The sequence below is a fragment of the Ciona intestinalis genome, chromosome 13, assembly GCF_000224145.3.
Source record: "Ciona intestinalis chromosome 13, KH, whole genome shotgun sequence".
Classification (NCBI taxonomy): Eukaryota; Metazoa; Chordata; class Ascidiacea; order Phlebobranchia; family Cionidae; genus Ciona; species Ciona intestinalis.
The window spans coordinates 1,053,761-1,069,987 of record NC_020178.2 but is presented as its reverse complement, the minus strand read 5'-3'; the positions used below and the strand labels follow the sequence as shown (position 1 = coordinate 1,069,987).

At 35.1% G+C, this 16,227-nt stretch overlaps 3 protein-coding genes across 6 annotated transcripts; 2 read left to right on the top strand and 1 right to left on the bottom strand.

Annotated features, from left to right (window-relative positions):
- The first annotated feature begins 2,768 nt into the window (after positions 1-2,768).
- Positions 2,769-13,760, top strand: LOC100178824. Of its 3 annotated transcripts, XM_026837303.1 has the most exons (8): positions 2,769-2,782; positions 4,027-4,032; positions 10,299-10,480; positions 10,627-10,669; positions 11,403-11,581; positions 11,841-12,030; positions 12,602-12,773; positions 13,023-13,760. In XM_026837303.1, exons 3-8 carry the CDS (start codon positions 10,342-10,344, stop codon positions 13,332-13,334), a joined length of 1,035 nt encoding a protein of 344 aa, XP_026693104.1. In that variant the 5' UTR covers positions 2,769-2,782; positions 4,027-4,032; positions 10,299-10,341; the 3' UTR covers positions 13,335-13,760. The 3 variants fall into 3 exon arrangements, with proteins under 3 accessions (XP_026693104.1, XP_018670197.1, XP_026693103.1); XM_018814652.2 differs by lacking the exons at positions 2,769-2,782; positions 4,027-4,032 and adding an exon at positions 9,979-10,093 and having other exon boundaries at positions 12,650-12,773; XM_026837302.1 differs by lacking the exons at positions 2,769-2,782; positions 4,027-4,032 and adding an exon at positions 9,998-10,093.
- On the top strand, positions 2,973-5,873 carry LOC100186730 (40S ribosomal protein S5). 2 transcript variants are annotated; one of them, XM_004226774.3, is made up of 6 exons: positions 2,973-3,095; positions 3,644-3,751; positions 4,235-4,444; positions 4,853-4,945; positions 5,504-5,638; positions 5,767-5,873. In XM_004226774.3, the coding sequence occupies exons 2-6, from the start codon at positions 3,644-3,646 to the stop codon at positions 5,833-5,835; spliced, it is 615 nt and encodes a 204-aa protein (XP_004226822.1). In that variant the 5' UTR covers positions 2,973-3,095; the 3' UTR covers positions 5,836-5,873. The 2 variants fall into 2 exon arrangements, with proteins under 2 accessions (XP_004226822.1, XP_002129691.1); XM_002129655.3 differs by lacking the exon at positions 2,973-3,095 and adding an exon at positions 3,129-3,256.
- Positions 6,554-9,789, bottom strand: LOC100176506 (vesicle-trafficking protein SEC22b). The gene is made up of 5 exons (XM_002129294.4): positions 9,469-9,789; positions 9,045-9,154; positions 8,462-8,622; positions 8,039-8,185; positions 6,554-7,648 (listed from the first exon to the last, which is right to left on the bottom strand). Exons 1-5 carry the CDS (start codon positions 9,541-9,543, stop codon positions 7,494-7,496), a joined length of 648 nt encoding a protein of 215 aa, XP_002129330.1. The 5' UTR covers positions 9,544-9,789; the 3' UTR covers positions 6,554-7,493.
- Positions 13,761-16,227: the final 2,467 nt, after the last annotated feature.

Here is a 16,227-nt window from a genome sequence, read left to right as displayed (position 1 = left end):
TTACCCAGTTCGCCGTAATGTTCTGTCGCCCGTATTCGTCATCCAATTATATTACACATATATATAGTAGGGTGGGGAAAGATGGGACACCTATCGCACATAATATTTTAATATCCTGATCGTGTTTTAAACAAATAACAACGGTTTATGGAAGTCGTGAGGATACGGTTTCATAATTCTTTCATTTTTTTTCGTTTACTACTAAATGCGTCAAGAATACAGAATGAAAAGGCGTCCCATCTTCCCCCACCCTAATATACATTTAAGCAACGTTCATAAATAGCTGTATGAATAACGCCTGAACTAGTTTAAAAAGCAGAGCTGTTGGTATGACTTCATTCTAGATTTTGGCCAAGATAACTGCCTATAACATGCATCTTATGTATGGTATTGCACCGGTTTCCCTCCACATATTGCTTCAATGTTATAACTACGGTCGTTGGCCAGCCACGCGAGGATATATAAGTTACATTCATACACCATCCACTCATTTATCCACTGTTGCTACACTCTACACATGTTATTCGTGTATGGCAGTATTAACCTATCTGTATATCTAGCCAGCTTGAACAAAGCGAAATACGCCAGCTGCATTTGAAACAACCACGCAGCCTGTATTGAAATGTGATACTGATTTATAACGCGCTGACGCATATTGACAAGCACAGAAGTGCAGACCTAAGCTACTCTATCGTCAGTGCCTATATGGTGTTGACATAATCTTTTTCTATATAAGGGATTATAGTACTGTGGGGTAAGATGGGTACCGTCAGCACAAAATATTCCATATTTTCTAATCGTTTTTTAACAATCAACAACGCTCTTTTAGGGCCGTGAGGATACGGATGTATGATAGGGTGGGGGGAGACGGGACACCTTTAGCACATAATATCTAAGTATCCTGATCGTGTTTTAAACAGTTAACAACGGTCTATGGGCGCCGTGAAGATATGGTTTTATATTTCTTCGATTGTTCTGTGTATACTACAAAATGGGACGATAAAATAAAATGAAAAGGTGTCCCATCTTACCCCACAGTACTATATGACTTCGTAATTATTTTTTTGCTTACTGCCAATGGAAACAAGCCATAGATTATCAAACCCCGACCTATACTATATTACAAAACAGCGCATGTTTTTAAACCCTATACCCAAAAACCAGAGGTATTTTAACCCCTTGACCATAAACTGGCCTTTCTCCTTTTTACCCTACCTTCTTTGATTATAGTGTAGAAACTTATCAAAACCACGCCGACTAAGAACGGTCCATTAGCTTTTTACCGCTATATAGTTTTCTTACTCCTTGCCCATCTCGTCGTTTGGCATGCTTTCCTGCTATAAAATCTTAAGTATAAAATCTAAACTTATATAAACTGTTTACAAGGGGAAATATCAATTACAACAATACTGATACATAAACCGCTACCGGAAAGTGTAAAACAACACTTATAAGTCAAAACCTGTTCTAATCTATATACACTCGTATTCTGTATCAAGCATTTCAGCTTGTAACATCTGTAAACCAGTTGTTAGAAGAATGTAAGCCTCCACCACTGTATTTCCTAACACTTAGAATCGCAGAAGCTTGCCCAGTTCCAAGTATATATATGTTGTTGGCATCAGTCTAGCCTCGTAGCTTGAACTGTCTGGCAAAAGACCTGAACACGTACTTTAACGCTACAACTGCGAGCAAATGAATATTTAACTGCAATCAATGCACACGTATGCTTATTTCGGGCCAATCGAACATCAATAATTCAAACCAACGATCCGATTTCGACTTACAAATGCATTAGGCTACACTGGCGTACGTAACTGCATGACATTTCCAGCCTTTGGTGGTTCTATACCTTTAACTCCCTGTGGAGCCTTCAACGATCTGTAGCAAGTAACCACACAGCCAAGAACTCTGATTGAATAATGGATTGTGAAACTTGTTTATCCTGGCGGGGCGGGCAACTGCAGGGTTGGTTTCATACACCTTGTTCCCGCTTACGAGTTACCACGTATGTAACTTGTTTATCCTGGCGTGGCGGGCAACTGCAGCCGTTATAAAACAGGCGTTCTGTTTCATACCACCTTGTGCCCGCTTACGAGTTACCATGTGTGTAACTTATTTATCCTTGCTTGGCGGGGCAACGACAGGTGTTATAAAACAGGTGTTTTGTTTCATACAACTCGCACCGCTAAGTCTGCGATAACAGATAACGTTTAACGCCTGGAGCATCAAAGTATTTTGTAAACAATTCTATGAATTCGCTGTATTTACTCCTCTTTATAAGCCTGACTAAAACTAGAGAGTTGTAGGCGAACACCTTCCATACAAAAGAACGACCTACCTAGATTAGGAAATTTGATATCCCAACCAGATTTATAATTGTTAATTGTTACCTTTTGTACAGAAACATATGTGCCCTATCGTGTCTAGCACGGCACTTTACATTTTAAATTACCTCTATCGTTCGCATGCTGTCGAAGTCGGCTGTATTGATTTGGCTGTGAGGTAAAATATATAGTGCTAGTAACGTTACAGGAGGCCGGATTCGAATTCTATAATTGTTTCCTGTTTCAACTTTTACTGAACTTTATTTCAGCAACTGGAAAGCGAGCTACGTCATTCCTACTCATGTTTCCTTATCGGCACAAATACCAATATTGTTTTGATTTTATTTTTCGGGTCGATAGCAAAATTTATAATACGGCATAGCGGCCTCCGCTAAAACAATCGCTAAAACACAGAGCATGTATTGACCATAATGGGTAATTGGTTATTCTATTTGGTTTATATACCTAGTAATGGCAAACATAACGCTAGAATTAGTAAATAAATATTACGTTTTCTTTTTCAAAAAGTGATTCTAAGTCAAATTTAGGTTATCTAACTTTGTAAGTGGTGTAAAGGTGTGTAGTTTAGTTAAAAAACGAACAACCTCAAAACCCTTATTTTGTTTTCAAATGCAGATTATATGTTTTATTTAACCATACTACTCCCCTATGAGATTTACCATTTAGCGCCGGCAGTGGTGGAAAATCGCGTGTAGTTTCTCTTTTTTAAGTCGTCATTTCCCTTTTCAGAAAAGTCGCCACGAAAATGTAAGTTTGATGTATTTTGGACGTTTTTAGCTAAATTAACACCCATTTTTTTAGTATTTTTTGTTAAAAACGATGACCAGATAGTGTAGGGGTAATTTACATAGTTTTTAAAGCCAAATGGACGCCATAAACGTATCCTAAATCGGCGAAACACTTTTGACGTTAGTTTTAACTTAATTTTTGATTTTCGATAGCTACAACGCCGCTATACGTTCGTAAAACATTGGTTTAAACTATGTCCTGTCTTTTCTATTTTAAAATAATACCTTATTATTGAAAAAATAGTGTTTATTTAAAGTACAGTATGTAACCTTGTCTTTGTACACCCGTTTTATATCGACTGTGTTTGCCTTGCTATGCGAGGATAAACATCAATTCAAATAAAATTATTTCTAATGACATACAATGCATAGTCAAGTAAAAAACAAAACTACACAACTCGTATTCAAGTAAAATTACTTATAATTTGTAGTTACAAGTTTAAAATTACATACCAATTCTTCACAATCCCATTCATTACCAAACAATCCCCATTATGGCATCATCAGATGGAGGAAGACTACGAAGCAGACGTTATCGTAGCTGAAGCACCCGAGGTGAAATTGTTCGGACGATGGACAACAAGTGATGTTCAGATCAATGACATCTCACTCACGGTAAGCATGTGCTGGATTGTGCTTGCTTAATTTAATTTCTGTATATCATGTATACAGTCAGTCGCCATGGCAAATTGGTGAGCCCTACTTGTAATTAAAAGTAATGGGTTCAAAGCTGCTACCATTGTGGATGTATGTGACCTTGGGCAAGACACTTGACAGAAACTGCTCCAATCCAGTGGCCCCTAATAACTTGACAGTGAGCATGAGCTGTATGCATACACCATGTGTGTCTGGTGTATAAGAAAACACCCATGTTATACCTCAACAGTGAGCATAAGGTGTATGAATACACCATGTGTGTCTTGCATACAAAGAAGAGAGCATTTTCTTTAGCAATTGCTATACCAATATGTAAATCTAATTGACCAACCGTGTTTTTTTTTATACAAGTCTGGTCCGTAAGAATAAAGCATTTGGTATCACCTCATAATTATTTAGATTATAACACCACATATAAAAACTAACCACCTTTTCCTACAGGACTACTTACCCGTGAAGGACAAATACTCCAAGTATCTTCCTCACAGCTCCGGTCGTTACCAGATCAAACGCTTCCGTAAAGCACAATGTCCCATTGTGGAGCGCTTGGTTAACTCCATGATGATGCATGGACGAAACACTGGCAAGAAACTGCTGACTGTTCGAATCATCAAACATGCGTTTGAGATCATCCATCTTTTGACTGGTGAAGTGAGTGATTGTACTTTGATATTATTTGTTTGCTGTTTTGCTTATACGGTAAGAACTAAAAAGGCAATATGTTTTTGCCTCGTCATGCATATTTAGCGTGTATGCCTGACTCTGAGAAGTGCCTGCTTACAAGTTGCCACGTGTACAACATTGTGTGTATATCAGCATACCAATCATACAAAAAGTGAAAACGTGTAAGCTTGTATGAGGTGTATGAAACAGAACACCTGTGTTATAACTACTGTTAATACCCCACCGCGTAAAGATATAAAGTTGCATCTATGGTTACTTGTAAAAAGGCACAAAAGTGCAAGATACAAAATACCCATTTTATAAGGTCTGTCGTTACCTATAATTAAGTTTTATTCCATTATATCAAATACATTCAATACATATACCTCCTTCTAGAATCCACTTCAAGTTTTGGTGAATGCTATTATCAACAGTGGTCCACGTGAAGATTCCACTCGTATTGGTCGTGCGGGTACAGTAAGAAGACAGGTACAAATACATATATTCATGTTGTGTTAATTTTAAATATTTTCATGTTGTATTCCTTATGTCTATAAATACTTGCTTCAGTACTTGACTGGTTTAATCTGTTAATGTGTACAAAGTTTTAACCTGTTTTTGTGTTATTTGTTATTTTAGTTACAAACTGATGTAACTGCTATGGTTTTAATTTTTCAAACTGCGAACTACTTATTTGTTTCACATTTTTACATATAAAAGTTTTTAGTGTATACAGGTTTGTGGTGCCAAAGTATATTGTGCTGGTTACCTGCATTTTTTGTTATTAATCATTAACTGCATTTATATGTCACCCCAGATTTTTTGTAAAATGAAAGTTGTGACACTTACGGCATGGAAAAACAGTAGAAAAGTTGTAATTTCTGTGCTACATATTATACAAAACACTAATAGTACCATGCATATACAAAACTACATATTACACACCACCAATATATTTTAATACATTACACAACACTAATTCTGTAATTCATTACTTTTGTTGTACTGTTTCCTACATATTATATTGTATATCTCTTTACCTTACAGTCTGTGGACGTATCACCATTACGTCGAGTCAACCAAGCTATCTGGTTATTGTGCACCGGTGCACGCGAGGCTTCTTTCCGTAACATTAAGACGATTGCTGAGTGTTTGGCTGATGAACTCATTAACGCTCATAAGGTGAATATTGCTGCGTGGTTCTAAATTTGTAGCAGAGTGAAAAACTTCTGAGATATATGCCGCCTAATGGCCTAATTGTTTTTGAGAGTTTAGACTACAGTGAGTTTTGAATGTATATCTCCTCCCAGGGCTCATCTAACTCGTATGCCATCAAGAAGAAGGATGAACTTGAGAGAGTCGCAAAATCCAACCGTTAAAATGCATCGGCAATAATGGAAATAAAATCTCAAACCAATTTGTGGATTTCTAGTTTAAATGCACACCAATGACTATAGTGTAGGTTGGGGTATATAGTAGGGTGGGGGAAGATGGGGCACATTTCCTGATCGTGTTTTAAACAATTAACAACGGTCTATGGGAGTTGTGAGGAGACGGTTTAATAAGTCTTTGAATCTTCTTTGTTTACTACCAAATGGGACAAGACAATAGAGTGAAACAGTGTCCCATCTTTTCTACCCTACTATATATAACTCCACTTAAAGTATTATTTTGACCACATACTTAGAGTCAAACAGTGGATATGTTCTATTATATTTAACTAACTTTTATTGTTTTAATTCGGCAGCACAAACTTTTAAAGGTATAATGCTTAAGTCTTCCAGCATTGTTAGATTTAGTCAAGAGTTAGCCCATTACAGTATGGGTTGCAGTATAACAGGTAGTAGTATATTTAGACCAGGATGGTTTCTAACAGTAGTAATTGTTAGTTTTATAGTCCAGCCAGCTTAAACTATTGCAGTCTTCTATTCTATACGGGTTAGGGAGAAGAAATGAGATTTAATCCATAGATGTTTTTTACTGTTAAAGTTATAGTAGTCAGTTTAGATAGGATTATGCTGTACTTACTTACTCTCAGTCCAAAAGTTCTATTGATAAAACTAGCTTAGCTACCTAAAAAAAGTCCAAGATTTCAGCTGCTTTTGAAGTGTTGGTATATTAAATACAGCCTTGTAAATTCTTGCAGCTAACTTTACGAATGCAACAACAGCATAAAATATTCAATTATTGGTCTATGTGAAAGTACAACTTAAATATTACATGAGTTACATTCATACGATGCTATGTTATATAGTAGGGTGGGGAAAGACAGGACACCTTTAGCACATAATATCCAAATATTCGGATCGTGCTTTCAACAGTTAACAACGGTCTATGAGAGTAGTAAGGATATGGTTTTATAATTCTTTGAATGTTTTTTTTGCTTACTACTAAATGGGACGAGGAAAACAGAATAAAAAGGTGTCCCATCTTATCCCCACCCTACTAAATTTCTAAGTTGCCGTTATTGCACAAAACATCCTATAATTCCATGGCTACCACACCAAGCAGCATAACATTGTCTTGAAACAGAAATAGATGACTCCTATGTTACTACTGTACAATAATTATACAGTGAATAAGATATAATTTGAAAGAAGAAGCAGAAACGATGCTTCGTTAAAAGTGATTTAGTTTTTTCTTAATAGGGAAGTTTTGTGCCTTGTAGGCATAAATTAGCTAAATTTTGGCCAAACGTTGTTCCAAAAGCTTATTAATAGATATATAAAGTTTACTAAAACGGCGTTTCATTATTTACTATGGCATTTAAAGAAGTTTACAATATAAGAGTCAATTCAGATATAGCTATGTTATCTTAACTAACTTTTAGTTCAGAAAGTTCTGGTTTTAAAAGCCCGTTCCAGATTGGCACGAAATGTATAATTTGGCAGTTTTTGCTACTTTTTACCCAAAATAATTTTAAATACAAAATAAATGTAATAAACTATAGGCCTGGGTGCTCTGAAATCTGGTTTTAAAACCTAGAAGAAATAAAACAAGTCCCCAATATATACAATGATACTGAGTGCGAAAGTTTTCATAGCCACCAGTATCGTATATATATAATGAAAATAAGTAGTAAGATGACAACGGCTGCAATCTTAGCATATGAAGACCTCAGGTTAAGGTAGTGAGCATCTTGCTTATATTTCTTTGACATTGTAGCTAAGTTGCTTGCCTTGTCTCCTAGATCTGTAATTGTAAACAAATGTGTTGTATGGTTACAGTCATATAATTCACCATGTGTGTCTGGTGTATAAGAAGACAGCCATGTTATAACTTGACAGTAAGCATGAGGCGAATGAATACACCATGTGTGTCTGATGTATAAGAAGACACCCATGTTATAACTTGACAGTGAGCACGAGGTGTATGAATACACCTTGTGTGTCTGGTGTATAAGAAGACACCCATGTTATAACTGAACAATGAGCATGAGGTGTATGAATACACTGTGTGTCTGGTGTATAAGAAAACACCCATGTTATAACTTGATAGTGAGCATGAGGTTACTGTGGTGTATAATTAAATACATAATGTGTGTTTGGTATTGGCATAAGGTGTTAATATATCCCAAATTACCTGACAAAGCAACTCCTCTTTGCAAAACATCATCAATATTCGAAACCATAATCTTTTGAACTTCTTGTAGTTCTGATGAGACAACACTTAAATTCCTGCGTGTCCTGCTATCCATATACGCCTTTTTAGTCTTCTGTATATATGTGTCTGTGTAAAATATAGAAATATTCAAAAATTATAGTTTCAATTTTAAGGATAAACCAGATTTTACCCTGCTGTTAGGTGTTTATACAAATAAGCAGAGCCAAAGTACATTGTATTCACCACATTAATCAATGAGGTTCCCTATGTTTGACAACTATGAGTGTAACTGTATTTTAACAATGTCACCCCAGATTTTACCCTGCTGTTATGTGTCTATACAAACAAGCAAAACTAAAAATATTACACTTATCGAACTAAACAATATATTTAGAAACCTACCAAACTCAATAAATGCATATGGCCTTGTTACTGAGTTAACTCTGTTCCCATATTGTACAAAGAATTCGGATGATAATTCTTCTAAGTAAGAAAAGGCAAGTTTTTTACTAAAACTTGGTTCACAAAGCACAAGGTAACAAATGCTCTGGTCAATCATGTAGCTGGAATAAACAGAGTAAAGGTTGGACTACACAAGTTACAGGGTTACAGTTATAATTATTATTTAAAGTATGGCATATTGTACTGTGGACCGAGTTATAACAGTTGCATAAACGACAGCCAAACACAGCCTGGGTGTTGGGTAATCTGAGCAAAGCGTGGTCTACTCTGTATTTGTACTAAAAATTATAACACGGGTGTTTTGTTTAATATAGATTATACCAGCTTACGAGTTACCATGTATTTCTAACTTTATGTTTTTTTTTCCGCATTACAATTGTTACGATTCCAACCACAATGTTATTGCATTGTTAAGTTATACTTTTAGGGTAAAACTATGAGGCATGTATGCTATACATATACGAGACTGTATGCTACTGCGGTCCATTCAATATTTTGTTTACAGTTTTTATTGTTTACTTACTGAAATAACATCCTTCCAGATTCAATTGTACATCTGTCAGGACTTTGGTTGTTCAACTTACGGAACAGCATTTTTGCTTGGTTTTGGTATTCAGTGAGGCTCTTGCCGGTCTGTAATGACAAATATATATCATAATTTATTTAGTTTTAAAGCAAATTAAACGTAGGTCACACTTTCTGAAAAATGTCACATAAATTTGTTATTTATTTCTTGAAAAACGGTAACAAGGTCATAGTATTTATACAGTAGGTAAATTTATAGGAATTCGGTAATTGGCTTCTGACCGAAATCCCAGGTCCTAGGCAAGGACCTCACCCACATAGAATAGAAATATATAGAATGTCAGATAACACACGTACAATTTATTCAGTTTACTATATATATTATGACTGGCAGTTAGTTTGCATAATAAAACTATAAATACCTGTTCATCTTCCTGCATGGAGGCTGCCAGGGCTAGCCCATCCCCTACTCTGGCTATCATTGTCATTAAAACCATTTTGGACGGTTAAAAACACAATATCTCCAACACAATTTATTTATTTTTCTCTGTATAATGATTTCTTATTGGTGAACACAAATTTAGTCCATTCGTTTGACCGTTTTCAGCTCTACACAGCAGTATCACGTTATGTGTATGTAATACGACTTAATGCTGTCTAGTCGTAAACGGCACGTCACCACAGTTTCGCGTGATTGAAATATACCAGAAACTTATCATTAAATGATTCCACGTCACTAAATTTACGTAAAAACTGCAAAAATACAAGAAAAATCCATTTACTTTGCCTATAACTTGTCAAATGTTAACTGTTCAATGAAAATTAAAAAAATTAAAACTGTTTTTGGTCTCAGTTTGTAACAATATAGTATTTTTAAAGCAGTATAATAATACTTTACAATAAAGCAGTTACTTTTTAGATTTTCTACTTAAATATTTGGGTATTTAACAATATATTGTATTCTGAAACCCCACAAATCAAAAGTTTTTATTGCCGAATGGTCTGTCAGTAAAGGCGGGAAAGTTAAAAATATATAAACATTTCAAGGTATGTATTATGCCATTTAAACATTGTTTATGGTTCATTTTTAGCATTTAATAATGTTATTTGACCTATATTTGCACATAACAAGTACTAATGTACATGAATGTATCAAAAATAGTCATAAAACTTGAAAAAAATACCGTTCAAAATAGTGATTTTTATTGTATAGTATTTTTGTATGTTATAACGTCTTTATTAATGTTTACAGATACCAAAACAATGTAAAATAGGAATATTGTGGTACTAAAGCTATGGAAATACCGTTGAGTTCGGAAAAAAACGTGAAATTAGTAAGCACAAGGCTTATATGCGATTATATACAACTTCTACTTTACCAACGATGTCAAATACCTGAACCTGTTCAATTAATACGACGCAAACTGCAAAAGAGTAAGTACAGTTGTATTTGGCGAATATTTTATAAAAAATAAGATAATTTTGTTATTTCATTCATGTTTATGTCACTTATGTGTGTAAAAAAAGATGTCATTTTTTGTATATGTTAATATGAATAATGTTTTTTGTATTTCTAATAGAATCGTCTAAAGATATTGGAAATGGTGATAAGAATTGGTTAAAGTAAGTATGACTGCCTTTTTCTTTCTAGTTATAACATGGGAGTACACGTTGTACATCAAACACACATGGTATACTCATACACCTTATGCCCACTGTCAAGTTGTAACATGGGTGTCTTCTTATACACCAGACTCACATGGTGTATTCATACACCTCATGCTCACTGTCAAGTTATAACATGGATGTCTTCTTATACACCATACACACATGGTGTATTCATACACCTCATGCTCACTGTCGAATTATAACATGGGTATCTTCTTATACACCAGACACACATGGTGTATTCATACACCTCATGCTCACTGTCCAGTTATAACATGAGTGTCTTCTTGTACACCAGACACACATGGTGTATTCATACACCTCGTGCTCACTGTCCAGTTATAACATGAGTGTCTTCTTGTACACCAGACACACATGGTGTATTCATACACCTCATGCTCACTGTCGAATTATAACATGGGTATCTTCTTATACACCAGACACACATGGTGTATTCATACACCTCATGCTCACTGTTAATTTATAACATGGCTGTCTTCTTATACACCTGACACACATGGTGTGTTATAACATGGCTCTTATCATACATCTTAACACATTTGTCTAACAGTAATCTCATGCTCACTGTCAAGCTATACATATGGGCATCTTTTTTTTACACACTAAAGTGAACCTACACTTCATGCCTACTTAATTCTGTAGATTAATTAATTCTCTTTTTTTACAGAAAGAAAAAAGAAACAGCAGAACTTAAAAAGTGTGAAGAAATTTTACAATCGATTGATAAAATTGCTCAATTTGTGAAACTTGCCGTTGAATGTAATGCGGTTGAAGCTCTCGTTCTATTTGGTTCCACACCTTTCTCAACGAAGGATATGTTTTCAATAACAATAAGAAAGTCTGGAGGTAATAAATGGACGATTGTAACTTATTTATCTTTGCATTGCTGGGCAACGACAGTCGTTATAACACAGGTGTTCTATTTAAACACCTCATGCTCGCTTACAAGTTATCACATATGTAACTTATTTATCCTTGCATGGCGGGGCAACGACAGTCATTATAACACAGGTGTTATGTTTCATACATCTCGTGCTGCTTACGAGTTACCACGTATATAACTTTGAGAATAAATATATTATTTTTGTATTTTTTACATTTCAAGAATACTTGTCACAATCCTGTGAGACATTCAAGGTTCCAACTTTGGATTCATTCTCTCGAAGACTTTGTTTTAAAATGGTGCAGTCTGGGTTGGACATGCAAGGAAAATCAATATTAACTAAAACCCATTTCTTTATCAAATGCGAAAAAACTGCAGCGGATTGTGGTCTTGTACCTTGGCCTAATTATGTGTAAGTTTTTGCTTAGATGCTAAGCCAGAAACCAGTATTTACACATGTTTTTATTAAGTTTTGCAACAAAAATCAGTTTTACCCTGCTGTTAGGTGTCTATACAAACAAGCAGAGCCAAAGTATATTGCATTCACCACATTAATCAATGAGGTTCCCCATGTTTGACAACTATGAGTGTAACTGTATTTTAACAATGTTACCCCAGATTTTACCCTGCTGTTAGGTGTCTATACAAACAAGCAGAACCAAAGTATATTGCATTCACCACATTAATCAATGAGGTTTCCTGTGTTTGACAACTATGTGTGTAACTGCATTTTAACAATGTCACCCCAGATTTTACCCTGCTGTTATGTGTATATACAAACAAGCAGAGCCAAAGTATATTGCATTCACCACATTAATCAATGAGGTTCCCTATGTTTGACAACTATGAGTGTAACTTTATTTTAACAATGTCACCCCAGATTTTGTGTAAAATTAAAAAATTTACGTCTATTACTATTTAGTATTTAGACACTAGTATTTACATTTATAAACAGAATAATAGCATACTTCCATACATTCCAGGTACCCTGAGAAAAAAATGGTTCACCAGTTTAATATTAACTTTTGTAGCTCTATATTGCCTCCTTGTGACATAGATGGTGCAATCGCAACTTACGCTGGGAAACTTAAGCTTGAATGCGACAAAGAAAACAGCGTCGTTTTTTACAAGCGAGAAAAATCTAAAACTAATAAGGTGATGTTTTGAATGAATGAATGTAACTCACTTACCCTTGAAGGGGTGGGGCAACAACAGTTGTTATAACATGGGTTTTCTGTTTTATACGCCTCATGCTTGCTTACAACTTGGTTCAAGTGACCATAGGATTTTTATTTTTTTGTTTTTATCTTCTATTCTACATGGGTAAAGTCCTACAGCAAGGCATGCTATGATATATGGGAATATTTAGCCTTGTGATTCATGTTCTATCTGTTCTTTTTTCAGGATTTAGATAAAACTACAACCACACCAAACTCCAACGCTACAAAAACTGCCGTGTCATCAAACTGCTCTAATTGTGACTCATTAAAAACTAACTGTTCAGAATCTAAACATTTCTCGTTAAAATCATCTAACATTCGTTCTAAAGCTCTCAATTTATCAACCGAAGAAATTCTTGAAGCTGTTTTATCAACCGACAGTTTAGATTGTGACAGTGATAATAGTGATTGTGATGTCATAGACATTGTGCCAAATTTAAAAGAATTAATGTGGTTTCAAATTCCAATTGCAATAAAGGGGTTTAAATATGAGTAAACTTATTTGTACATTTATTATAAACATGTCCAATACACAAATGTGTTTTAAGACCGTTTAATCAATTATTACAGTAGTGTGGGGGAACATGGGACACCTTTTCATTCTATTTTTTGTCTCATTTGGTAGTAAAGAAAAAACATTCAAAGAATTATAAAACTGTATCCTTACGACTTACATAGACCATTGTTAATTGTTTAAAACACAATCAGAATATTTGAATACTATGTGATAAATGTGTCCCATCTTACCCCACAGCACTATATGTTTGTAAGTATTGTATATCTGTTTAAATAATTTTACTAAAACATATTTTTTTTGTAAAAATTGTTTGTTTTGGAATTTTACTATGTTTTTTTCTTGTGCCGTTTTATTTTAGTGGTTTATTTAGGTAAGTAAGTAAGATATACACAGAACAAACATTTATTGAATGTGTGAGTGTTTGCTCAAGTTCCTACAAAGTTACATACGTGGGCAAATGCGGTCGTTATAACACGGGTGTTCTGTTTCATACAACAAGTGCCGCGTATGAGTTACCACGTACGTGGCTTTGTGGGTGATTTCATTTTTTTTTAAAGTATAGGCGTAGCTAGTATATTACTTTGGCTTTAAAACTTGTTTAGAATGAATGCAAAGTATTGGTTGTTATTTAGAAAAGTTTGTGTAACTAGCCTACAGTTGCTACAGTGTAAGAATAAACTATGGTTAAGCTCTTATAATAAGACGAAGCCTAAACCACTTCAGAATTAACGTAATATAATTGGTTACTTATTTTTTCGAATACGATAGCGAAGATTATATAGTGGGGTGTGGGGATCCGTCCCATTCGGTCACATTATTAAAACAACGAAAAGGCACACAACAAAATGACAGTCGTTAAAACTGTTATGAAAAAAATAGAGAAAGACGACCAGTTAAAAATCGTTGAACCCAAAAAAGTTTGTTTTTACTCTAGTAGCCGCTACAGTGCGCTCGCGCGTGACTATAATGGTTACGCCACAATAGACGATGAACTTGGCGATTGTGACGTCATAATGTGCTAACAATGCTTTTTCAAAAGGGTCGCGCGAATGCTTAGAGATATCGACATGTATCTATAAACGTGCTGGGGCATGCCAGTTTAAATGTACGTTAATATTTAACTCTAGGTAAAAGCTCGTTTACTTTAGTTAGCTTTGTAAGGACCAATATTATCAAAGGCGGTGATTAATTTATTTACCACTAGCTATACATGGTATAGTACTGTGGGGTAAGTTGGATACTGTTAGCATTTAATATTCCGTATTTTCTGATCGTGTTTTTAAAAATTAACAACGTTCTTTTAGGGTCGTAGGGGTACGGTTATATATTTCTGTAAATTATTATTTTTTTTTTTTTGGACGTAAGAAGAGAATGAAAATATTGTACCATCTGACCCCAACCTACTATATAATGGCTCGGGGTAATACGGTACATGTAGTATACAAAAAAAAACATTCAATGAAATATATAACCGTATCCTTGCGACTATTAATTGTTAAAAGTATTATTTGTTAAAACCACGGTTAGGAAATGTGGAACTTTATGTGCTAACGGTTTCTATTTTACCCCACAGTATAATATACCAGGTAGGTATTAGTTGTGTGAGAATTGGAACCGCTGCTCGCGTCTGTGTTAACAATGGGCGGTGTTTATGACGTAATAATAGCTTGTAAACACGCGTAACTGCATGTCGGGTCGCAAATTGCGCTGCTGTGTCGAGACGGCGCCTTCGGCAAGCCAGTCGTCCTTTTTTTACCTCTGAAGCGTGTCTAGCGCAGCAGAGTAACTTTGGTCGTGTTTTCCTTGTACTTCATGCTTGGTTGCAAGCTTATGTCTGGATATACTTGACCTTTTACACCAAGGGAGTTTATTGCTGTAAGACAACTAGGTAGGTTATATAAGGATTAAACCTAAAGTGGTCAGAGTAAGATAGATTTAAAGTACAAGGTTATATAACACAGTAAGTTGTAACAGTTTTGTAAACGGTCATACTATCGATTTGCGCTAATCTTCTTTTGCGTTATTAAGTATTGGAAAACTACAATATACAGTGTATAGTACTGCGGGGTAAGATGGATACCGTTAGCACATAATATCCCATGTTTTATAAACGTGTTTTTAACAATAAAGAATGGTCGTTTAGAGACGTGAGGATACGGGCGCATGATTTTGTAAATATGCTTTGTTTACTACCAAAGAATAAAAAAAGCAGTATTGTTTAACCTTTTACTCTGTATGAAATATATAGTAGGGTGGGTTAGATCGGTTACCGTTTCATTCTGCTTTCTTGTCCCATATGGTAGTAAACAAAGAACATTCAACGAATTATAAAAACGTATCCTCACGACTCTCATAGACCGTTGTTAATTGTTTAAAACACGATTAGGATATTTGGATATTATGCGCTAAAGTGTCCCGTCTTCCCCCACCCTACTATACAATTTAAGAATACCCACATCAAAGGGCCATACAGTTAAGTCGCTTCTTAGCTTTAAAACTGTTATGTAAACGAATAAAAAACGTTACACCAACGAAACGCAATCGTTTTAACGATCGTTTTAGGTCGTAAAACATACCCCGCTGTTTTAAACGTTGTATTAGCAACCAGTAACCGCACAAATACAAGTTAACCGCGACTAGGTGTTGGTTTTACTTCAATATTTACACAGAAAAGTCACTAAGGTGTAAAGAGCTCACAGAAAAAGTCGCCCTTTTGTTCAGTCGGTACTTGGGGTTTAATATCTAAGACGTTATTGTCTTAGACCTGTGTGAAGCATATACTTTCTAGCGTGATTGGAATTTTGTAAACGTTCATTATAAAAGCGCATGTTTTGAATACAGTTTGCGCTACGCTGAAACTATGCTTTGTATT

Bases quoted from the DNA above. Each gene is read 5' to 3' on its own strand.
- LOC100186730 (XM_004226774.3), top strand. From the start codon at position 3,644: ATGGAGGAAGACTACGAAGCAGACGTTATCGTAGCTGAAGCACCCGAG. The intron at 3,752-4,234 runs GTAAGCATGTGC...CTTTTCCTACAG, and splicing joins TCAATGACATCTCACTCACG to GACTACTTACCCGTGAAGGA. The intron at 5,639-5,766 runs GTGAATATTGCT...ATCTCCTCCCAG, and splicing joins AACTCATTAACGCTCATAAG to GGCTCATCTAACTCGTATGC.
- LOC100178824 (XM_026837303.1), top strand. From the start codon at position 10,342: ATGGAAATACCGTTGAGTTCGGAAAAAAACGTGAAATTAGTAAGCACA. The intron at 10,670-11,402 runs GTAAGTATGACT...CTTTTTTTACAG, and splicing joins GGTGATAAGAATTGGTTAAA to AAAGAAAAAAGAAACAGCAG. The intron at 12,031-12,601 runs GTAAGTTTTTGC...CATACATTCCAG, and splicing joins GTACCTTGGCCTAATTATGT to GTACCCTGAGAAAAAAATGG.
- LOC100176506 (XM_002129294.4), bottom strand. From the start codon at position 9,543: ATGGTTTTAATGACAATGATAGCCAGAGTAGGGGATGGGCTAGCCCTG. The intron at 8,623-9,044 runs GTAAGTAAACAA...TGTTTATTCCAG, and splicing joins TCTGGAAGGATGTTATTTCA to CTACATGATTGACCAGAGCA. The intron at 8,186-8,461 runs GTAGGTTTCTAA...TATTTTACACAG, and splicing joins ATATGCATTTATTGAGTTTG to ACACATATATACAGAAGACT.